This window comes from Stegostoma tigrinum, chromosome 7, assembly GCF_030684315.1.
Source record: "Stegostoma tigrinum isolate sSteTig4 chromosome 7, sSteTig4.hap1, whole genome shotgun sequence".
In the NCBI taxonomy this organism is placed as follows: Eukaryota; Metazoa; Chordata; class Chondrichthyes; order Orectolobiformes; family Stegostomatidae; genus Stegostoma; species Stegostoma tigrinum.
Window position 1 is genome coordinate 108,263,249 of NC_081360.1, and position 25,806 is coordinate 108,289,054.

Sequence of the window (25,806 nt, forward strand, 5' to 3'; positions counted from 1 at the left end):
ACCTCCATCTCCTACCAACCTCATCCCACCTCCTTGACCTGTCCGTCTTCCCTGGACTGACCTATCCCTTCCCTACTTCCCCACCTATACGCTCCTCTCCACCTATCTTCTTTTCTCTCCATCTTTGGTCCGCCTCCCCCTCTCTCCCTATTTATTCGAGAACCCTCATCCCATCCCCCTCTCTGATGAAGGGTCTAGGCCCGAAACATCAGCTTTTGTGCTCCTGAGATGCTGCTGGGCCTGCTGTGTTTATCCAGCCTCACGTTTTATTATCTTGGATTCTCCAGCATCTGCAGTTCCCATTATCACAGTTAACTAATAAGCTTTGTTTGCATTTTTAAAGACAGGTTCACTCTAACAAGACAATACCCCAGAAATGCAACAGACGACGGCTGATACCTTTTCATTCTTTTAAATCATGTGATATGGGTGCTGTTGGCTGGACAGCAATCATTCCCAATGTTAAGTGCCAAAAGGAAAGTAATGATGAACTACCTTTCTGATCTGCTGCAACCCATTTGGACTAAGGGACACATATGGCGGAAGGAGGTTCCTGGATTACTGAGAACAAAAATATAGTTCCATGTCAGGGTAGCATGTGGTTTCATGAAGAGCTTGCAGGAGGTGGTATTCCCACACATCTGTGGCCCTTGTCCTTCCAGGTTGTAGAGGTATGGGTTTGGAACATAAAAAAACCTAAGAAATATGAGCACAAGCCATTCAGCCCCTCAAAACCGACCCACCTTTAAAACAGACCATGGATGAACAACACTGAGTCTCAAACGCCTCTTTCAAATTGCTCATTATAGCACTTAACTCTTCCATATTTCAAATATCTATCACCTCTAAGCAATTCACTACTATTTCCGAGAAGAAATACTCTGTCATTGAAGTTTTAAATGAGCATTCACTTATCTGACCCTATTGCTTTTTTGAAATTCATTCACGAGAAGTGGGATTGCTGGCTAGGTCAGCATTTATTACCCATCCTTAGTTTCTGTTGAGGTGATTGTAGTGAGGTTTCTTCTTGAACTGCTGCAGCCCATTTGATGTTAGCAGATCCACAATGCCATAAGGGAGGAAGTTCCAGGATACTGACCCAGTGATACTGAAGGAGCAACATTTATTTTCAAGTCAGGATGGTGAGTGGCTTGAAAAGAACTTGTAGGTGGAGGCATTCCGATGTATGTATTTTTCTGTCCTTCCAGATGGACGAGGTTGAAAAGTGTTATCTAAGGTGCCTTGATGAATTTCTGCAATGTATCTCCAGAGAGTCCTACATTCATGGAAGCATCTCAATGCATATCCTGTCAAGTCCCTTAGAACCTTGTATGTTTCAATAAGGTCCCCCCTCATCCTTCCATACTTTAATTAATAAAAGCTTAACCTTTTTAGCTGTTCTTGAATCACCAATGCTTTCATCCCAGGAAACAGCCTAGTGAATCTCTTTTTGACTACCTATAATGCTAGTGCATCATTTCTTAAAAACATGGTGCAAAATTGTACACAGTAATCCGGGTGTGTAAATTCCAATCGCCCAGAAATAAAGGTCAAAATTTTATTCGTAATTACTTGATAAATCTGCATGCTAACAGTATGCGTTTCATGCACAAGAATACCCAGATAGCTTCTTACAGAATGTTTGGAGTCTTTCTCCATTTAGGTAACAGCCTGCATTGGAATTTTTATTGCCAAAGTACACGATCTTCCACATTTCCACATTAAACTCCATCTGTCAAGATTTTGTTCACTAACTCACCCACTTATATCTCCTTGGAAATTCCTTGTGTCCTCATCTTAAAGAGAACAAAAAACAAAGAAAATTACAGCACAGGAACAGGCCCTTCGGCCCTCCAAGCCTGTGCCAATCCAGATCCTCTGTCTAACCTATCATCTATTTTCTAAGGGTCTGTGTCCATTTGCTCCCTGCCCATCCATGTATCTGTCCAAATATATCTTAAAAGACGCTAACGTGTCTGCGTCCACCACCTCCGCTGGCAACATGATCCAGGCACCCACCACCCTCTGTGTAAAGAACTTTCCACGCATATCTCCCTTGAACTTTCCTCCTCTCACTTTGAACTCATGACCCCTAGTAATTGAGTCCCCCACTCTGGGAAAAAGCTTCTTGCTATCTACCCGGTCTATACCCCTCATGATTTTGTAGACCTCAATCAGGTCCCCCCCTCAATCTCCATCTTTCTAATGAAAATAATCCTAATCTACTCAGCCCCTCTTCATAGCTAGCACCCTCCATACCAGGCAACATCCTGGTGAACCTCCTCTGCACCCTCTCCAAAGCATCCACATCCTTTTGGTAATGTGGCGACCAGAACTGTACACAGTACTCCAAATGTGGCCGAACCAAAGTCCTACACAACTGCAACATGACCTGCCAACTCTTGTACTCAATACCCCGTCCAATGAAGGAAAGCATGCCATATGCCTTCTTGACCACCCTATTGACCTGCGTTGTCACCTTCAGGGAACAATGGACCTGAACACCCAGATCTCTCTGTTCTTCAATTTTCAACATGTCCTCTTTTTGTATCATTAGCAAATTTGAAGATATTACACTCTGACCCCTCCTCCAAGTCAATAATATAGACAATAAATAATTAAAGTCATAGAATTGATCCTGGTGGCACTCTATTTGTTATTTCTTTCCAGCCCAGAGAAGATTCATCACATTCATCTATCTTCTACGTGTTAACCAATCCTCAATCAACTTTAATACATTATCCCCAATACCATGAGGTTCTAATCAGGCGACACAGTGCTGAGCACTGCTGCCTCACAATGCCAAGGGCCCAGGTTCGATTCCACCCTCGGGCAACTGTCTGTGTGGAGTTTGCACATTCTCCCCGCATCAGTGAGGGTTTCCTCCAGGGGCTCTGGTTTCTTCCCACTGTCCAAAGATTGGCCATACTAAATTGCCTACGGTATTCAGGAAGGTGTAAATTCGGTGATTTATGAGGGATGAGTCTAGATGGGATGCTCTGAGGGGTGGCGTGGATTTGTTGGACCAAAGGGCCTGTTTCCGCACTGTAGGGGTTCTACGATTCTAATTTATGCAATATTTTTTTCAGTAACGTTACTGAATGTCTTCTGGAAATGTAAACATGCATGGGTTAGTACCTGGGACTTCGATGTTATGCCCATTTCGGAGACATGGATAGAGCAGGGACAGGAATGGTTGTTGCAGGTTCCGGGATTTAGATGTTTCAGTAAGAACAGAGAAGATGGTAAAAGGGGCAGAGGTGTGGCATTGTTGGTCAAGGACAGTATTACAGTTGCAGAAAGGATGTTTGGGGACTCGTCAACTGAGGTAGTATGGGCTGAGGTTAGAAACAGGAAAGGAGAGGTCACCCTGTTGGGAGTTTTCTATAGGCCTCCGAATAGTTCCAGAGATGTAGAGGAAAGGATAGCAAAGATGATTCTCAATAGGAGTGAGACAGACAGGGTAGTTGTCATGGGGGACTTCAACTTTCCAAATATTGATTGGGAACACTATAGTTTGAGTACTGTAGATGGGTCAGTTTTCGTCCAGAGTGTGCAGGAGGGCTTCCTGACACAGTATGTAGATAGGCCAACAAGGGGCGAAGCCACATTAGATTTGGTACTGGGTAATGAGCCCGGCCAGGTGTTAGATTTGGAAGTAGGTGAGCACTTTGGTGATAGCGAACACAATTCTGTTATGTTTACTTTAGTGAGGGAAAGTGATAGGTGTATACCACTGGGCAAGAGTTATAGCTGGGGGAAAGGCAATTACGATGAGATTAGGCAAGATTTAGGGAGCATAGAATGGGAAAGGAAACTGCAGGGGATGGGCACATTAGAAATGTGGAGCTTATTCAAGGAAAAGCTCCTGTGTGTCCTAGATATATATGTACCTTTCAGGCAGGGAGGAAGCTGTAGAGTGTGGGAGCCGTGGTTTACGAAGGAGGTGGAATCTCTGGTCAAGAGGAAGAAGAAGGCTTATGTTAGGATGAGATGTGAAGGCTCAGTTAGGGTACTTGAGGGCTACGAGGTAGCCAGGAAAGACCTAAAGAGGGAGCTCAGAAGAGCCAGGAGGAGGCATTAGAAGTTGTTGGCGGATAGGATCAGGGTAAACCCTGAGGATTTCTATAGGTATTTAAGGAATAAAAGAATGACGGAAGTAAGATTAGGCCCAATCAAGGATAGTAGTGGTAAGTTGTGTGTGGAGTCAGATGAGATAGGGGAAGCGCTAAATGAATATTTTTCAACAGTATTCACTCTAGAAAACGACGATGTTGTCGAGGAGAATACTGAGATATAGGCTACTAGACTAGGTGGGATTGAGGTTCTCACGGAAGAGGTATTAGAAATCATTCAGAAGGTGAAGATAGATAAGTCCCCTGGGCCGGATGGGATTCATCCTCGAATCCTCTGGGAAGCCAGGGAGGAGATTGCCGAGCCTTTGGCATTGATCTTTAACTCGTCATTGTCTACAGGAATAGTGCCAGATGACTGGAGGATAGCAAATGTGGTTCCCCTGTTCAAGAAGGGGATTAGAGACAACCCTGGTAATTATAGACCAGTGAGCTTTACCTCAGTTGTTGGTAAAGTGTTGGAAAAGGTTATAAGGGATAGGATTTATAATCATCTAGAAAAGAATAAATTGATTAGGGATAGTCAGCATGGTTTTGTGAAGGGAAGGTCGTGCCTCACAAACCTTATTGAGTTCTTTGAGAAGGTGACCAAACAGGTAGATGAGAGTAAACCGGTTGATGTGGTGTATATGGATATCAGCAAGGCGTTCGATAAGGTTCCCCACAATAGCCTGTTGTACAAAATGCGGAGGAATGGAATTGTGGGAGATATAGCAGTTTGGATCGGAAATTGGCTTGCTGAAAGAAGACGGTAGGTAGTTGATGGGAAATGTTCATCCTGGAGACCAGTTACTAGTGGTGTACCGCAAGGATCGGTGTTGGGTCCACTGCTGTTCGTCATTTTTATAAATGATCTGGATGAGGGCGTAGAAGGATGGGTTAGTAAATTTGCAGACGACACAAAGGTCGGTGGAGTTGTGGATAGTGACGAAGGATGCTGTAGGTTGCAGAGAAACATAGATAAGCTGCAGAGCTGGGCTGAGAGGTGGCAAATGGAGTCTAATGCAGACAACTGTGAGGTGATGCACTTTGGTAGGAGTAACCGGAAGGCAAAGGACAGGGCTAATGGTAAGATTCTTAGTAGTGTAGATGAGCAGAGAGATCTCGGTGTCCATGTACACAGATCCTTGAAAGTTGCCACCCAGGTTGACAGGGCTGTTAAGAAGGCATACAGTGTTTTAGCTTTTATTAATAGAGGGATCGAGTTCCGGAACCAAGAGGTTATGCTACAGTTGTACAAAATTCTGGTGCGGCCTCACTTGGGAGTATTGTGTATGGTTCTGGTCATCGCATTATAAGAAGGATGTGGAAGCTTTGGAAAGGGTGCAGAGGAGATTTACTAGGATGTTGCCTGGTATGTAGGGAAGGTCTTACGAGGAAAGGCTGAGGGACTTGAGGCTGTTTTCGTTCGAGAGAAGGTTGAGAGGTGACTTAATTGAAACATATCAAATAATCAGAGGGTTAGATAGGGTGGATAGGGAGAGCCTCTTTCCTATGATGGTGATGGCGAGCACGAGGGGGCACAGCTTTAAATTGAGGGGTGAAAGATATAGGACAGATGTCAGAGGTAGTTTCTTTACTCAGAGAGTAGTAAGGGAATGGAATGCTTTTCCTGCAACGGTAGTAGATTCGCCAACTTTAGGTACATTTAAGTCGTCATTGGATAAGCATATGGACGTACATGGAATAGTGTAGGTTAGATGGGCTTGAGATCGGTATGACAGTTCGGCACAACATCGAGGGCCGAAGGGCCTGTACTGTGCTGTAATGTTCTATAAAATTTTGTCCAATGCCTCCAGTATCAATTCAGCCATTTGCTCTAAATACCCTTAGATGCAGGCCAAAAGGTCTTGCCAACTTGTCTATCCATAGTCCCATTAGTTTGTTAAATAATTTGACTCTCGTTTATATTTTCCTTCACTGATATTTGAATTAGAATTTTAGAATTAGAATTAGAATCCCTACAGTATGGAAACAGGCCCTTCGGCCCAACTAGTCCACAACAAACCTCATAATATACCACCCAGATCTATCCTCTATAACCCACCTAATCTGCACCTCCCTGAACACTACGGGTAATTTTGCATGGCCAATCCACCTACTCTGCATATATTTGGACTGTGGAAGGAATCCAGAGCACCCAGAGGAAACCCACGCAGATAGGGGGAGAACGTGCAAACTCCACACAGAGATACACCTGAGGCAGGAATCGAACCCGGGTCCTTGGTGCTGTGAGGCAGCAGTGCTAACCACTATGCCACCGTGCTGTCTGAAAGTTGTTAACTTGTTTACTAAACATTTGTAACATCTTCCACCATGAAGACTGATGCAATATATGATCTCAACTTATCTCCCTATTCCCTGTTCACCATTATTAATTCCCTAAGTGCATCCACCAAGCGTCCCATTTTTACTTTAGGTATCATCCTTCTCTTCATATTTCCTTGAAAGCTCTTGCTGTCTGTTTCTATATTTCCAATCAGTTTACTTTTACAATCAATTTCCTTCCTCCTTGTTAGAACTGCTTAGCTGCTTAGTCATCTGCTGCTTGTTCCTGAAAGAGTCACATTCCTCTGTTGAATTCAATGTAGCATTTGGAAGTGAAAAGCATGAATCAGTGACAAGAGACTGCCCACAGCAAACTGGAAAGATCTGCTAATGGGTAAAACAACTGAAGAGCGGTAGAGGATGTTTAAAGATATATTTAACACAATAAAAAGCAAATTCAAGGCAAATCCAGTTTACGTAACTCATCTATTCTAAAAGGCAGACAGAACGCAGGAAACTACAGACTCACCATCGTCTGGATGAAGTAATTTCTCCTCATCTCAGTCCTAAATGATTTACCTTACATCCTTAAAATGTGACCATGGTTCTGGACTCCTCCACCATTGGGAACATCCTTCCTGCAAGCGTCATGGCTAGTCCATGCTGGCTTCGTCCGATCCGGACATCGATTAACGAAATGTTCAGCCATTAATTATAATAGACTAGCATTTTCCCCTCTAGCAATGTTAGGTTGACTCATCTGTTATTCCTCTCTACCACATTTTTTTTTAAGTAGATGGGTTACATTAACTCCCCTCCAAGATGTAGGACCTATTCCAGAACCTATAGGATCTTGGAAGATGACCATCAAATCATCCACTGTCTCTAGTCCCACATCTTTATGTACTCTGGAATGGAGATTATCAGGACATTCAATTTTATTGGCCTTCAACACCATCAATGACCCAAATCCATTTCTCTACAAAACTGATTAACCAACAACGGTTAATACTTGTATTTTTTTTGTGGACACTGAACTAATGTGTGCATTTTACTGTTTAGCCATGTAAGGGGCCTAAATTTGTCTGCAATCTTTTTCTCTTCACATACCTGAAGAAACTTTTACAGTCAGTCAGTTTTTATGAACTCTGCAAGCTTATTCTTGTACTCTACTTTCCCTTTTTCAATCAATCAATCTGTTGTCCTCTTCTGCTGAATTCTAAACCGCTCTCGCTCTCTGGTCTGTTCTTTTTTTCTGGCCAATTTGTATGCCTCTTCCTTGGATCTAGTACTCTTTCTAATTTCCCTCGGAAGACATGGTTTGACCACCTTTCCCATTTTACTCTTTCACTCGACAGGAATGGACAATACTTGTAGTTCTTCAGGGCACTCTTTGAATGTCTGTCATTGCCTTTCCATCGTCATCCCTTTGAGTAATGCTCCTCAACCTATCTTAGCCAATGCATGCCTCATACCATTACAGTTTCTTCTATTTAGGCTTAGAACCTTAGTCACAGAATTAATTGTATTATTCTCCACCTCGATGAAGGATTCTATCATATTATGGTCACTCAACCGCAAGGGGCCTTGGACAACTAGACTGCTAACTTTTGCTAGCTCTGCTTTCACGCCTTCATAATTGCCCTTGTCTAAGTTCAAAACAGCAGCCTTGGACACACACTTCTCTCCCTTAAACTGTATGTAAAATTCAATCACATTATGGTTGCTGGTATCCATAGGTGTTTTCACTATGAGGTCAGTAATTAACCTCCGGATCTCGTATAAAACTGAAAGGACTGCATATGCTGTAAATTAGGAACAACAATAGAAGTTGCTGGAAAAGCTCAGCAGGTCTGGCAGCATCTGCGAAGAGAAAAACTGAGTTAGTGTTTCAGGTCTGGTGAGGAAGGGTTACCAAACCTGAAACATTAATTCTGATTTTTTCTTCACAGATGCTGCTAGACCTGCTGAGCTTTTCCAGCAACTTCAACATCTAGTATAGCCTGTTCTCCGGCTGATGCCACAACATGGTGGTCTAAGAAATTGTCTCAAAAACATTCAATGAATTCCTCACCTTCACTACTCTTTACCATTTGATTTTTGCAGTCTACATGTAGGCTACAATCCACGAAAACTGCTGTATCCTTTGAACAAGATCTCATTATTTCTTCCTTGATAACCAATCCATGTAGATTCTTTGTCTATTAGAACATTACAGCACAGTACAGGCCCTTCGGCACTTCATGGGAAGTGGTCGTCACTGGCTGGCCAGCAATTCTTGCCCATCCCGGAGTTGCCCTTGAGAAGGTGGTGATGGGCTGTCTTCTTGGACAACTGCATTCCTCCTGCAGTGGGTTGATCCACAATGCTATTAGGGAGGGAATTCCAGGATTTTGACCCAGCAACAGTGAAGGATCAGCGATATACTTCCAAGTCACGATGGCGAGGGACTTGGATGGCAACTTGGGGATGATGATGTTCCCATATATCAGCTGCTCTTGTCCTTCGAGATGGAAGTGGTTGTGGGTTTGGAAGGTGCTGTCTGAGGATCTTTGCTGAATTTCTGCAGTGAACCTTGTAGATAGTACACACTGCTGCTACTGAGCGTCGATGATAGAGGGAGTGAATTCTTGAGGGTGTAATGCCAATCAAGCAGCTGCTTTGACCTGAATGGTGTCAAGCTTCTTGAATGTTGTTGGGGCTGCACTCATCCAAGAAAGTGGGGAGTATTCCATCACACTCCTGACTTGTGTCTTGTAGATGGTGGACAGGCTTTGAGGAGTCAGGCGGTGAGTTACTTGCCTCAGTATTCCCAGCTTCGGGCCGGCTCTTGGAGTCACTCTGTTAATGCGGTGAGTCCAGTTGAGTTTCTGGTCAATGGTAACCCCCAGGATGTTGAAAGTGGGGGAATTCAGTGATGTTAACACCACTGAATGCCAAGGGTCAGTGGTTGGATTGTCTCTTATTGGTAATGGTCATAGCCTGGCATTTGTGTGGCGTGAACATCACATGTCATTTGTCAGACCTGGGCATTGTCCAGATCTTGTTGCATGTGAACATGGACTACTTCTGTATCTGACGAGTCATGAATGGTGCTGAATATTGCGCAATCATCGCCAAACATCCCCACCTCTGATCTTATAGAACATAGAACATACAGCAGTGCAGCACAGTACAGGCTCTTCGGCCCACAATGTAGTGCCGAACTTTTACCCTAATCCTAAGGTCGATCTAACCTCCACCCCTACCTTATACTATCATCCCTATGCCTATCTAATAGCTGCTTAAATGCCCCTAATGAGGCTGACGCCCCTACCATTCTCTGAATAAAGAACCTACCTCTGACGTCTCCCCGATATCTACCTCCACTCACTTTAAAACTACGGCCCCTCGTAAAAGCTACCCCCACCCTGCCGACTCTATCTATACCTCTGATCATTTTGTATACCTCTATCAAGTCACCTCTCATCCTTCAGCATTCTAAAGAGAAACGCCCTAGCGCTCTCAACCTTTCCTCGAAAGACTTTCCCTCCATTCCAGGCAACATCCTGGTAAATCTCCTCTGCACCTTTTCAAACGCTTCCACATCTTTCCCGTAATGAGGTGACCAGAGCTGGACACATTACTCCAGATGTGGCTAAACCAGGCTTTTGTACAGCTGGAGCATGACTTTATGGCTCTTGAACTTGATCCCTCTACACCATACGCCTTCTTTACAACTCCATCCACACAGGTGGCAGCTTTCAGGGAACTGTGAACATGAATTCCAAGATCCCTCTGATCCTGCACACTGCAAAGAATCTTTCTGTTAACCCTGTATTCTGCTGTCAAATTTGTCCTTCCATACTTCTATAGGTATTTAAGGAATAAAAGAACGACAAAAGTAAGATTAGGGCCAGTCAAGGATTTTAGTGGTAAGTTGTGTGTGGAGTCAGAGGAGATAGGGGAAGCACTAAATGAATATTTTTCAACAGTGTTCGCTCTAGAAAACGACAATGTTGTCGAGGAGAATACTGAGATACAGGCTACGAGATTTGTAGCTCAGGTTGAGGTTCTGGATGTGAGTTTGCTCACTGAGCTGGAAGGTTAGTTTTCAGACGTTTCGTCACCATTCTAGGTAACATCATCAGTGAGCCTCCGACGAAGCGCTGGTGTTATGTCCTGCTTTCTATTTATCTGTTCAGGTTTCCTTGGGTTGGTGATGTCATTTCCTGCATTGGTGATGTCATTTCCTGTTCTTTTTCTCAGGGGATGGTAAATTGGCTCCAAATCAATGTGTTTGTTGATGGAGTTCCAGTTGGAATGCCATGCTTCTAGGAATTCTTGTGCGTGTCTCTGTTTGGCTTGTCCTAGGATGGATGTGTTGTCCCAATCAAAGTGGTGTCCTTCCTCATCTGTATGTAAGGATACAAGTGACAGTGGGTCATGTCATTTTGTGGTTAGTTGATGTTCATGTATCCTGGTGGCTAGCTTTCTGCCTGTTTGTCCAATGTAGTGTTTGTCACAGTTCTTGCAAGGTATTTTGTAGATGACATTCGTTTTGCTTGCTGTCTGAAGAGGGTCTTTTAAGTTCATTAGCTGCTGTTTTAGTGTGTTGGTGGGCTTGTGGGCTACCCTGATGCCAAGAGGTCCGAGTAGTCTGGCAGTCATTTCAGAAATGTCTTTGATGTAGGGGAGAGTGGTTATGGTTTCTGGGCCCGTTTTGTCTGTTTGTTTGGGTTTGTTGCTGAGGAATCGGCGGACTGTGTTCATAGGGTACCCATTCTTTTTGAATATGCTGCATAGGTGATTTTCTTCTGCTCTTCGTAGTTCCTCTGTGCTGCAGTGTGTGGTGGCTCATTGGAATAATGTTCTAATGCAGCTTCGTTAGTGGGTGTTGGGATGGTTGCTCCTGTAGTTCAGTATTTGGTCCGTATGTGTTGTTTTCCTGTAGACGCTGGTTTGAAGTTCCCCATTGGCTGTTCGCTCTACTGTGACATCTAGGAATGGCAGTTTGTTGTTGTTTTCCTCCTCTTTTGCCAGTAAGGGTATTATTGATGGTCTTGAAGAAGGTTTCCTCTAATTTGTTTTGTTTAGTGATGACAAAGGTGTCATCCACATAGCGGACCCAAAGTTTGGGTTGGATAATTGGCAGAGCTGTTTGTTCGAGTCTCTGCATTACTGCCTCTGCTAAGAACCCTGATATTGGAGATCCCATGGGTGTACCGTTGGTTTGTCTGTAGGTATTGTTATTGAAAGTGAAGTGGGTGGTGAGGCATAGGTCCACTAGCTTGATGATGTTGTCCTTGCTGGTGAGGTTGGTGGTGTCTGGTGAGTGTGTCTTCGGTTCTTCTAATAGTGTAGTCAGTGTTTCTTTGGCCAGGTTGATGTTGATGGATGTGAACAGGGCTGTTACGTCAAAGGAGACCATTATTTCATCCTCTTCTATCTTGGTGTCTTTGATGGTGTTCAGGAATTCTTGGGTGGAGCGAATGGAGTGGCAGGAGTCTTCCACTAGGTGTTTTAGTCTTTGGTGTAGCTCCTTGGCTAATCTGTAGGCTGGTGTTCCAGGTAGCGACACTATGGGTCTGAGGGGGGCTCCAGGTTTGTGAATTTTTGGTAGTCCGTAGAAGCGTGGTGTGTTGAATCCATCTGGTTTCATTTTTGGAAGTCTATCTTATTTAATTCTTCAGATGATTGAAGTTTATTGAGTAAGGCTGTGATTTGGTTTTCTAGTTGTGGGGTCGGCTCTATCGCCACCTAGGATACATGAACATCAACTAGCCACAAAAAGACACAACCCACTATCACTCGTATCCTTACGTACAGATGAGGAAGGACACCACTTTGATTGGGACAACACATCCATCCTAGGACAAGCAAAACAACCGGAACTCCATCAACAAACACATTGATTTGGAGCCAATCTACCATTCCCTGAGAAAAAGAACAGGAAATGACATCACCAACCCAAGGAAACCTAAACAGATAAATAGAAAGCAGGACATAACACCAGCGTTTCGTTGGAGGCTCACTGATGATGCTACCTAGAATGGTGACGAAACGTCTGAGAACTAACCTTCCAGCTCAGCGAGCAAACTCACATCCAGGCTACTAGACTAGGTAGGATTGAGGTTCACAAGGAAGAGGTATTAGAAATCCTACAGAGGGTTAAGATAGATAAGTCCCCTGGGCCGGATGGGATTCATCCTCGGATCCTCTGGGAAGCCAGGGAGATTGCCGAGCCTTTGGCATTGATCTTTAAATTGTCATTGTCTACAGGAATAGTGCCAGACGACTGGAGGATAGCAAATGTGGTTCCCCTGTTCAAGAAGGGGAGTAGAGACAACCCAGGTAATTACAGACCAGTGAGCCTTACCAAAGTTGTTGGTAAAGTGTTGGAAAAGGTTACAAGGGATAGGATTTATAATCATCTAGAAAAGAATAAATTGATTAGGGATAGTCAGCACGCTTTTGTGAAGGGAACGTCGTGCCTCACAAATGTTACTGAGCTTTTGAGAAGGTGACCAAACAGGTAGTTGAGAGTAAACCGGTTGATGTGGTGTATATGGATTTCAGCAAGGCGTTCAATAAGGTTCCCCACAATAGGCTATTGTACAAAATGCGGAGGAATGGAATTGTGGGAGATATAGCAGTTTGGATCAGAAATTGGCTTGCTGAAAGAAGACAGAGGGTGGTAGGTGATGGGAAATGTTCATCCTGGAGACCAGTTACAAGTGGTGTACCGCAAGGGTCAGTGTTGGGTCCACTGCTGTTTGTCATTTTTATAAATGATCTGGATGAGGGTGTAGAAGGATAGGTTAGTAAATTTGCAGACGACACTAAGGACGGTGGAGTTGTGGATAGTGACGAAGGATGTTGTAGGTTGCAGAGAGACATAGATAGCTGCAGAGCTGGGCTGAGAGGTGGCAAATGGAGATTAATGCAGACAAGTGTGAGGTGATGCACTTTGATAGTAGTAACCGGAAGGCAAAGTACAGGGCTATTGGTAAGATTTTTGGGAGTGAGCAGAGAGATCTCGGTGTCCACGTACACAGATCCTTGAAAGTTGCCACCCAGGTTGACAGGGCTGTTAAGAAGGCAAACAGTGTTTTAGTTTTTATTAATAGAGGGATCGAGTTCTGAAACCAAGAGGTTATGGTGAAGCTGTACAAAACTGTGGTGCAGCTGTACTTGGAGTATTACGTACAGTTCTGGTCACCGCATTATAAGAAGGATGTGGAAGCTTTGGAAAGGGTGCAGAGGAGATTTACTAGGATGTTGCTTGGTATGGAGGGAAGGTCTTATGAGGAAAGGCTGAGGGTCTTGAGGCTGTTTTCATTAGAGAGAAGGTTGAGAGGTGACTTAACTGAAACATAATCAGAGGGTTAGATAGGGTGGACAGGGAAAGCCTTTTTCCGAGGATAGTGACGGCGAGCACGAGGGGGGCATAGCTTTAAATTGAGGGGGGAAAGATGTAGGACAGATGTCAGAGGTAGTTTCTTTACTCAGAGAGTAGTAAGGGAATGGAACGCTTTGCCTGCAACGGTAGTAGATTCGCCTACTTTACGTACATTTAAGTCGTCATTGGATAAGCATATGGACGTACATGGAATAGAACATAGAACATAGAACAGTACAGCACAGAACAGGCCCTTCAGCCCACAATGTTGTGCCGACCATTGATCCTCATGTATGCACCCTCAAATTTCTGTGACCATATACATGTCCAGCAGTCTCTTAAATGACCCCAATGACCTTGCTTCCACAACTGCTGCTGGCAACGCATTCCATGCTCTCACAACTCTCTGCGTAAAGAACCTGCCTCTGACATCCCCTCTATACTTTCCACCAACCAGCTTAAAACTATGACCCCTCGTGCTAGCCATTTCTGCCCTGGGAAATAGTCTCTGGCTATCAACTCTATCTATGCCTCTCATTATCTTGTATGCCTCAATTAGGAATAGTGTAGGTTAGATGGGCTTCAGATCGGTATGACAGGTCAGCACAACATCGAGGGCCGAAGGGCCTGTACTGTGCTGTAATGTTCTATGTTCTGTGAAGCAACTCACACTTTACAGCGTTAAACTCCATTTGCCACTTGCAGTCCAGCTCTGCATCCTATGTCCCTTTGTAACCTAGAACAGCCCTCTGCACTGTTCACAATGTGACTCATCTTCGCATCATCCGCGAACTTGCTAATCCACCCTTCCACTCCTTCATCCAAATTATTTACAAAATTCACAAATAGAGGAAGACCCAGGAAAGATCCTTGTGGTACACACCTGTAACTCAGCACAGGAATATTTTCCGTCCACTACCATCCTTTGGCTTCTAAGGGTCAGCCAATTCTGAATCCAATCTGCCACATTTCCCCCTATGCCATGCCTCCTTACCTTCTGCATGAGCCTACCACGGGGAAACTTATCAAATGCCTTACTTAAATCCATGTATACCACATCCACTCCTCTACCTTCATTCACATGTTTGGTCACCTCTTTTTGTGAATTTTCCAGAGGTAGTCTCAGTGAATAGTAAGGCAATGGAACGCTTTGCCTGCAACGGTAGTAGATTCGCCAACTTTAGGTACATTTAAGTAGTCATTGGATAAGCATGTGGACGTACATGGAATAGTGTAGGTTAGATGGGCTTGAGATCGGTATGACAGGTCAGCACAACATCAAGGGCTGAAGGGCCTGTACTGTGCTGTAATGTGCTATATCTATATCTGTATCTATCCGCCAAGATTTTCTCTTGTCTCCTTGTAGCTCTCCAAAGATCTTTCTTCAGCTCCTTCCTGGATAACGTGTATCTCTCTAGAGCCTTTTCTGTTCCCTGTTTCCTAAACCTTATAGAAGCATCCTTCTTCCTCTTAACCAGATGTTCAACCTCTCTTAAGAACCAAGGCTCCCTCACTCGACCGCTTCTTCCCTGCTTGCTAGGGACAAACATATCAAGCACACAGAGTTTGCATTCCTTTCGATCGTGCTCTTCCCTGACAGCATCTGTTCTCATTTTATGTTACCCAGTTTTTGCCTTTTCCATGGCTATTGTTCAAGTAAAAGAGGTATGATCGCTATTGCCGAAATGGTCTCCTACTAACGGGTCTAACACTTAGTCCAGTTCATTGCCAAGAACCAAATACAATCTTTGCACTTGACGTTTAATAAAATAAATAATTGCTGAAAGGATACGGTCGGCTTGATGGTCACTTGTCTTGATGCCAGACTGAATGTTTTCCAGGAAATCAAAGTCAGGAATCATCAGGTTTCTTTGCACAACAATGTTCTGGTATTGGTCCGATGTAGCAAGGGGATTAATGGTTCGATCAGTCCCAAATAGGACTAAACCAGTCTCGTCTTTACTCTCAGCAAATACCTATATTGGAAAACCACACAAAAGACAAATGGAAGTAAACTTCAATCAGAAGAGCATAAGTTACAATTGGTTTATTTTATTCATCCATTTCCTCGAGATTTAACTAATCAAGTTGATGAAGAAATAGTTGGGGAGTACAGCAACATGCGCGAGTAGTTTACTATACAACAATACTTTGAATTTAGCTTCATGATGGAACAAAATTTCAAGTTGTTATTACTAAAATAAAACAAAGAACTGCAGGTGTGGGAAATCTGAAAAAAAAACAAATTGCTGGAGAAACTCTGCAGATCTGGCAACATCTGTGGAAAGAAAACAGAATTAATGTTCTGCTCGTAATTGTGGGACAGGTAGAAATCCATTAAACATTTAAGGACAATTTAGATGTGCACTTGAGATGTCAAGGCATACAAGATTTTGGGTTAACTGCTGGAAAAGGTGATTGTAATAGTTAGTTGCTTGCTTTTGACTAGCACAATGTGATCGGCTGAGGGGTCTTTTTCTGTGCTGGAGATCTCTATGACTTTATGAACAACTTCCAAAGCAATTACATCCCTTCTTCAATAACGTCGCTGAAACTATACACTCTACTCCAAAAAGGATCTCACCAGTTCCTTCACATCTGTAGCAAAATGTTCTTAATGTTTTTCCATTCCCTATGCGATAAACATCAACATTCTATTTGCTTCCTAATCACTTGATACAATGGTATGTTAGCATTTTGTAATTTCGAGCACCAGGCAACAGTTATTCATTAATGGGGGCTCAGAGTAAATGAGCAGAAAGGTTACACTGAACTTATAAAACACAGAAAAATGGGAGCAACAGGCAGCAATTGGGCAATGCAAACCTGCTTGGCCATTCATTATGATCATGGCGAATTATCCAACTCAATAGTCTGTTCCCACTTTCTCCACATATCCTTTGATCTATTTAGCCAGAAGTGCTACTTCCAGCTGCTTCTTGAAATCATACAATGTTTTGGCCTCAACTGCTTTCTGTGGGACCCTTCACCCAGAGAGTGGTGAGTCTGTGGAAGACATTTCTCCTCATCACAATCTTAAATGGTTTACCCTGTAACATTAGACTTTGATTCCAGGTTCTGGACTCCCATGGCATTGGGAATATCCTTCCCTCATCTCCCCTCTTCAGTCTTAGAATTTTATAGGTTTCTAAACTCCATCGAGTACAAATCCAAAGTCCTCAACCACTCCTCATGTGACAGGCCCATCATCCCTGCGATCAGTCCTGTAAATGATTTTTGTCAAATCAACCTCTCTTTATGCACCACTCCTGGCATCCCACGAATCAGTCTGGTAAACCTTTGATTGACTCCCTCTAAAGCAAGAACATTCTTCCTCAGGTAAAGACATCAAAACTCCACACTACATTCCAGAGGTAGTCTTGCAAATGGCTGTTTAGTTGCAGCAAGACATCTCTGCTCCTGTACTCAAATCATCTTGTTATAAAGGTCAACATAACATTAGCCTTCTTTATTGCCTGCTGCACCTGCATGCTTACCTTCAGTGTTAATGGTTTAGGTCTGGTGACCCTTCCTCAAAACTGTTCTGCTGTTCTGAGGAAGGGTCACCAATCGTGAAATGTTAACTCTGTTTTTTTACCTTCACAGATGCTGCTAGACCTGCCAAGCTTTGCTGGATGAACACAGCATGCCAAGCAGCATCTTAGGAGCACAAAAGCTGACGTTTCGGGCCTAGACCCTTCATCAGGTTTTTTGTGCTCCTACGATGCTGCTTGGCCTGCTGTGTTCATCCAGCTCCACACTTAGTTATCTCGGATTCTCCAGCATCTGCAGTTCCCATTATCTCTGATCACAAACTTTTCCAACAACTTAGGTTTTCTTCATGATTTACAGCACATGCAGTTCTTTTGGTTTTTACTTACTTTCAGCGACGGTGTATGAGGACATCTGTGTCCGGACATAGAAAGTGAGGACATTGTTTTTAGGTTTGCAGATGAAATTAAGAGTGATGGAGGGTCAGATAGTAGTGAGGAGGTGGGCAAACTGAAGGAGGACATGGACAGGCCATGGCAGCAGCAAAGAAATGACAGATGGAATACAATGTGGGAAAGTGTGCACTTTGATAGGAAGAAGAGGTGTTGACTATTTTCTAAATGGGGAAAGGTTTCAGAAATCTGAAGCGTAAAAGTACACAGGAGTCCAAAGTCAGAATTCCCTTAACATCCAAGTTCAATTGACAGTTAGGAAGCCAAATGCAATGTTGGCATTCAGTTTGAGAGGGGCAGAATTCAAGAGTAGGGATGTACCACTGAGGTTGTATAAATCCTCTGGCCATACCGCATTTGGAACTGGGGGCAATTTTAGGCTCTGTACCTAAGAAAGGCTGTGCTGATCTTGGAGGGGGTTCAGGGAAGGTTTACAAGAATGATCGCAAGGACCAAGGGCCGATCACATGAAGAGCAGTTGAGGATTCTGGGTCTGTTCTCGATGGACTTTAGAAGCATGGTGGGGGAGATCTCACTGAAACTTAGAGTACTGGGAGATCAGGATATAGTACATAGAACATAACAGCACAGTACAGGCCCTTCGGCCCTCGATGTTGTGCCGAGCTGTCGTACTGATCTCAAGCCCATCTAACCTTATAATGCGGTGACCAGAACTGTACACAATACTCCAAGTACAGCCGCACCAGAGTTTTGTACAGCTTCACCATAACCTCTTGGTTCCGGAACTCGATCCCTCTATTAATAAAAGCTAAAACACTGTATGCCTTCTTAACAGCCCTGTCAACCTGAGTGGCAACTTTCAAGGATCTGTGTACATGGACACCGAGATCTCTCTGCTCATCTACGCTACTAAGAATCTTACCATTAGCCCTGTACTTTGCCTTCTGGTTACTCCTACCAAAGTGCATCACCTCACACTTGTCTGCATTAATCTCCATTTGCCACCTCTCAGCCCAGCTCTGCAGCTTATCTATGTCTCTCTGCAACCTACAGCATCCTTCGTCACTGTCCACAATTCCACCAACCTTAGTGTCGTCTGCAAATTTACTAACCCATCCTTCTATGCTCTCATCCAGGTCATTTATAAAAATGACAAACAGCAATGGTCCCAACGCCGACCCTTGCGTACACCACTAGTAACTGGTCTCCAGAATGAACATTTCCCATCAACTACCATCCTCTGTCTTCTTTCAGCAAGCCAATTTCCGATCCAAACTGCTATATCTCCCACAATCCCATTCCTCCGCATTTTGTACACCAGCCTATTGTGGTGAACCTTATCGAACGCCTTGCTGAAATCCATATACACCACATCAACCGGTTTACTCTCATCTACCTGTTTGGTCACCTTCTCAATAGATATGGAGAATACAGATAACAAGGTGTGAGCTGGACGAACACAGCAGGCTTCTTCAGAAAAGGGGCCCAAACCCAAAACATCAGCTGTCTTGCTCCTCTGATGCTGCCTGACCTGCTGGGTTTATCCAGCTCCATACCGTTATCTCAGACTCCAGCATCGGCAATTCCTACTATCTCAGACATGGAGAAGGTGTTTTCATTCACTAGTAGGGTGGACTGGGACACAAGGGTAAAGACTTAGATTGAGGGGATGACTCTTTAGAACTGAGATGAGGAGGGATTTCTCCAGCCAGAAAGTGGCTAATCTGTGCAACTCATTGCCACAGAAGGCTGTGGAGGACAAGTATTGACTGTCTTTAAGATAGAGAGGGATGGGTTCTTGATTAGTAAGGGAATCAAGCAGGACAATGGGTTTGAAAAATATATCAGCCATGAATGAATGGTGGAACAGGCATGATCGGCCAAATGACCTAATTCTGCTCCTCTATCCTATGGTCAACGCCATTCTCGCAATTTATAGCTTTTGCTAAGAAAGTAGAAAACTTCATATTTACCTACATTATACTGCATCTACTATGCATTTGCCCACTTGTTCAAATCACACTAAAGCATCTCTGCATCCTCCTCAACCTCAGCTCCGTGTCATGCGCAAATTGAGGGATATTACATTTAGCTTTTTTTTAAATTCACTCGTGAGTCCTCCTGGCTGGGACAGCTTTCATTGCCCATCCACAGTTACCCCCTTAAGCTACCTCTCAAGGTCCCTCATCTAAATTATTGATACATATTATGAATTGCTGCAGTTCTAGAATTCATCCAAGTGATATCCCACTGCCTACCATTTGGAAAAGGACTCTTTATCCCAACTCTTTGTCTTCTTTGTTGGGGAATATGGATTGGGAGCAGCTGTTTGAGGGTAAATCCACATTTGGTATGTGGGACGCTTTTAAAGAGAGGCTCTTAGAATGCAGGACAGCCATGTCCCTGTGAAAATGACGGATAGAAAGGGCAAGATTAGGGAAGCATGGATGGCAGGTGAAATTGTGAGACTAGCAAAGAGGAAAAAGGAAGCATACATAGATCTAGGCGACTGAAAACAGACAAAGCTATGGAAGAATATCGGGAAAGTAGGGTCAATCTGAAACGAGGAATTAAGTGGGCTAAAAGGGGTCATGAAATATCTTTCGAAAACAAGGTTAAGGAAAATCCCAAACCCTTTTATTCATACATGAAGGAGCAAAAGGGTAACTAGAGGAAGGGTTGGCCCACTCAAGGACAAAGGAGGGAAGTTCTGTGAGGAGTCAGAGAAAATGAGTGAGATTCTGAATGAGTACTTTGTGTCAGTATTCACTGACAAGAGGGACATGGCGCATGTTCAGGTTACGGATAGATGTTTGATTACTCTCGGTCAAGTCGGCATAAGGAGCGGGGAAGTGTTGGGTATTCTGAAAGGTATTAGGGTGGAGAAGTCCCCAGGTCTGGATGAGATCTATCTCAGGTTACTGAGAGAAGCCAGAGAGGAAATAGCTGAGGCCTTAACAGATATCTTTGCAGCATCCTTGAGCACGGATGAGGTCCTGGAGGACTAGGGAATTGCTAATGTTGTCCCCTTGTTTAAGTAGGGTAGCAAGTATAATCCAGGTAATTAAAGATTGGTGAGCCTGACATCAGTGATGGGGAAGCTGCTAGAGGGTACTGAGGGGGATAGGATCTATTTACATTTGGAAGAAAATGGGCTTATTAGTGGCAGGCAGCAGGGAAGGTCATGTCTTACCAACTTGTTAGAATACTTTGAGGAAGTGACTAACTTGATAGATGAGGGAAGGGATGTGGACGTCATATACATGGACATCATTAAGGCATTTGATAAAGCTCCCCATGGTCAGCAGATAGAGAAAGAGAAGTTGCTTGGGGTCCAGGGTGTACCAGCTAGATGGATAGAGAACTGGTTGGGCAACAGGAGACAGAGAGTTGTAGTGAAAGGGAGTTTCTCAAAATGGAGAACTGTGACCAGCGGTATTCCACAGGGATCCATGTTCGGACCACTGTTGTTTGTGAATATTTAAATGAACTGGAGGAAGGTGTAGATGATTAGCAAGTTTTCAGATGACACTAAGATTGGTGGAGTAGCAGATAGTGAAGGGGACAGTCAGAGAATGCAGCAGAATATAGATGGATTGCCAAATTGGGCTGAGAAATAGCAGATGGAGTTCAATCCATGCAAATCAGAGGTGATGCATTTTAGAAGATCCAGTTCAAGAGCGAACTATACGGTAAATGGAAAAGCCCTGGGGAAAATTGATACACAGAGGGATCTGGGTGTTCAGGTCCATCGCACCCTGACGGTGGCACCACAGGTCGATAAAGTGGTCAAGAAGTCATACGGCATACTTTCACTAATCAGGCGGGGCATTGAGTACAAAAGTTGGTAGCTCATGTTACAGTTGTATAGGACTTTGGTTCGGCCAGCTTTGGAATACTGTGTACAGTTCTGGTCCATATTACCAAAAAGATATGGATGTTTTGGAGAGGGTGCAGAGGAGGTTCACCAGGATGTTGCCTAGTATGGAGGGCGCTAGCTACAATGAGAGGTTGAGTAGATTAGGATTACACTAGAAAGACAGAGGTTGAGGAGGGATCTGACTGAGGTCTACAAAATCATGAGAGAGTTATAGACAAGGTGGATAGCCAGAAGCTTTTACCCAGCGTGGGGGACTCAATTACTAGGGGTCACGATTTCAAGGCGAGGGGAAAAGTTTAAGGGAGATATGCATGGAACGTTCTTTACACAGAGGATGGTGAGTGCCTGGAACGTGGTGCCAGCAGAACTGGTAGAGGCGGGCACAATAGCGTCATTTAATATGTATCTGGACTGACACATCAAATGGTCAGGGAGCAGAGGGATACAGATCCTTGGAAAATAAGCGACAAGTTTAGATAGAAGATCTGGATCAGTGCAGGCTTTTAGGGCCGAAGAGCCTGTTCTTGTGCTGTATATTTCTTTGTTCTGTCTATGAGCATCTGAATACACCATTCACAATCCCATGTGCTTTAATTTTTCATGTTAGTGTTCTATGTGGGACTTTGTCAAAAGTCTTCTGAAAATCTGAAAATCAAAAAATCAATCATATCTGCTGGCTCCCTTTCATCAACCCTACTCATTACATCCTGAGAGAATTCCAGTAGATTCGTAAAGCACGGCATCTCCATCAATGTCCGGAAAACAACGGAGCTGGTCATTGATTTCAGAAAGTGGAATGTACAGCATTCTCCTGTTTGCATCAGCGGTGCGGAGATAGAGATGATCAACAGCTTCAAGTTCATGGGAGTGATGATGGTCCCGCCATGACAACTCAATGGTCAAGAAAGCACAACAACGTCTCTACTTCCTTTGAAGGCTAAGGAAATTCGGCATGTCCACAAGGACTCTTATCAATTTTTATGGACAGACCATGAAAGTATCTTATGAGGATGCATCAGAGGGTGGTATGGCAACTGCTCTGCCCAGGACTGCAAGAAACTACAGAGTCATGAATACATACCAGCCCTCCATCCAGTAACTTTATGTATACTTCCCAGCACCTCAAGAAAGCAACCAACATAAACAAAGACCTTTCTCACCCCAATTATAGAACATAGAATAGTACGCACAGTACAGGCCCATAATATTGTGCCAAACCTTTACCCTAATCCTAAGGTCCACCTAACCTATACCCCTACCTTATACTATCATCCATATGCCTATCTAAAAGCTGTTTAAATGCCCCTAATGAGGCCGACTCCATTACCCTCTCTGGCAATGCATTCCACGCCCCTACCACCTCAAAGTAAATAACCTACCTCTGACGTCTCCCCTATATCTATCTCTACTCACTTTAAAACTACGCCCCATCGTAATAGCTACCTCCACTCTAGGAAAAAGTCTCTGGCTGTCTACTTTATCTATACCTCTGATCATTTTGTATACCTCTATCAAGTCACCTCTCACTTTTCGTCGTTCTAAAGAGAAAAGCCCTAGCTCTCTCAACCTTTCCTCATAAAACGTTCCCTCCATTCCAGACAACATTCTGGTAAATCATCTCTGCACCTTTTCCAACGCCTCCACATCTTTCCTGCAATGAGGCAACCAGAACTGGACACAATATTCCAGATGTGGACAAACCAGGCTTTTGTACAGCTGCAGTTTTCCGATGCCTCCACATCTTTCCTGTAATGAGGTGACCAGAACTGGACATAATATTTCACATATGGCCGAGCCAGGCTTTTGTATGGCTGGAACATAACTTGACAGCTCATGAACCCAATCCCTCTATTAATGAAAGCTAACACACCATATGCCTTCTTAACAACTCTATCCACCTGGGTGGCAGCTTTCAGGGAACTGAGGACAAGAACCCCAACATTCCTCTGCTCCTCCACACTGCCAAGAATCTTTCTGTTAATTCTGTATTCTGCTTTCCAGTGTCCTACCAAAATGAATTACCTCACACTTTTCAGGGTTAAATTCCATCTGCCACTTCTTAGCCTAACTCTGCACTATCCACAACTCGGCCCACCTTCGTACTGTCCGCGAACTGACAAATCCACCCTTCCACTCCTTCTTCCAAATCATTTACAAAAATCATAATGAGGTATGCTCTCTTTCACTCTCTTCCATTGGGCAGAAGGTAAAGAAGTTTGAATACATGTACGAATAGATTCAAGAACAGCTTCCTACCTGCAGTTATCTGACTTTGAACCGAACTCTCAAATATTAATTCTGATCTCGCTCTCTGACCTTCTCTGCAGCTGTAATGCTGTATTCTTCACTCTGTTCTGCTACCCTGACGTACTTTGTTTGGTACAATTTGCCTGTATATCATGCAAAACAACTCTTTTCACTGAATCTTGATACATTGCAACAACAGATCAATCAAAACCGTGCTGACTGTCCCATCCCACCTCTGTTTTCCAATGCTCAGCTATTAGCTATTTCATTGTTCTCATTATAAATTCTCCTGCTTCTGACTGTAAGGGACCTATATTTGCCTTCACCAACCTTTTCTCTTTTTTGGACACTGGTTATATTTCAGTTGAAATACTGTGCAAAATCTGGGCATCGCACTAGAGGAATGATATGAATGTATTGGACAGTGTGTAAGAGACGTTTACAAGAATGATTCCATGGATGGAAAACTTCAGTTGGAAAAGTCTGGAATATCTGTCTTGGAGAGGTAAAGGTTGAAGGAGGACTTGATAAGACTACAGGAGCAGAAATAGATCATTCGGATCATTGAGTCTGGTCCACCATCCAATGTGATCATGGCTGATCTGATCATCCTCAATTCCACTTTCCTGCCTTTTTCCTACAACCCTGATTCCCTTATGGTTAAAAATCTGACTATCTCAATCTTGAATGTTCTTAATGACTCAGCCTCAACAGTCCTCTGCAATGAAGCATTATCCAGGTTTACAACATTCAAAGAAAAAATTTCTCCTCATCTCTGTCTTAAATGGGTGACACCTTACTCTGGGAAATGGCCTTGGTCATGGACTCTCGCACAATATTCTCTCTCAGTGGGTAGTGACTGTCTGGAATTCTCTACCATAGACAGTTGAGGAGGTTAGATCACTAAAAATATATAAGAAAAGGTAGATTGCTTTTCTGACATATGGGTAAGTTGAGAACTATGCAGAGTCAGCGCAAGAGAGAAATTCTCATCTGGAACAGATTTGCCACAAGCTTGCTGAATAGTAGTTCTGAATTGAGGACCAGACTGGCCTACTCCTGCTCTAATTTCCTATGTTATATATTCTCTAGTGTTCTGAAGAGGTGATCTTACTGAACCTGCAAAATACTTAAAAAGGATAAATGTGATAGATGCGAGTAAAATACTTTGTTGAGAATTTCGTAACCAGTGCTTGATCAGCCATGATCATATTAAATAGTGGAGCAGACCTGGAAGGCTGAATGGTCTAACTCCCATTTCAATACTGAAATAATTTATGTAATAATTAGCAGCAATACTGTCACTGGCCCTTGGGAACACCGATGTCAACCAGCCTTCAATAAGAGAAACAATCATTATTTTTGCCCTGAAGGCAATTCTTTTCTCCAACCTGTCACTGACGTTACTGAACAGCAAGCAGAATGAGAGGAAATAAATTCAACATTGACTCGAAATTCCACCAAGTTTCATGGCTTCATATCAAACAAGGGGAAAGAAACCTCTTGTTGACTGCAATCTTCCTCCTTCCCTCCCCAAGCAGATGGGTGGATACTCCACTATAACACCACCTGGAGGAAGCAGCATGTCTCGGTATACTGCAAATGTGTGTCTTGCCGCTTAATTTCCAACAGCTTCTACATCAGCTACAACCCACAATTTAATAGTAAAGTGGGTTTTCCCTGGGTGAGTGCATCTCAAACAATGCTTAAATAGCTTGATACTATTCATGACGAAGCAGATGGCTTAACTGGCATTTCATACACAAACTGAATCATACATATTCTCCACTAATGGAAAATTGTGACTGTTGCGCATAACATCCACAAGAAATAATTCGCCACATGCCAGACAAGGTGAAGAGTCTCTACAGCCTATTCAGAGGTACTACTGACACCCAGAACCCAAGAATAGACTTGTAATTTTATTAACTTGTGGGAAATGGACAAAGTTGACCAGGCCAGCATTTATTCCCCATCCCTAATTGCCCAGAA

General features: G+C 43.5%; 1 protein-coding gene across 1 annotated transcript in view; it reads right to left on the reverse strand.

Annotated features, from left to right (window-relative positions):
• xrcc5 (X-ray repair complementing defective repair in Chinese hamster cells 5) overlaps positions 1–25,806 on the reverse strand; it is a 296,785-nt gene that overhangs the window by 223,977 nt on the left and 47,002 nt on the right. The window contains exon 3 of the mRNA XM_059647633.1: positions 15,575–15,758. Within this exon, the coding sequence (XP_059503616.1) occupies positions 15,575–15,758 (184 nt within the window). The remainder of the gene's footprint in view (positions 1–15,574; positions 15,759–25,806) is intronic.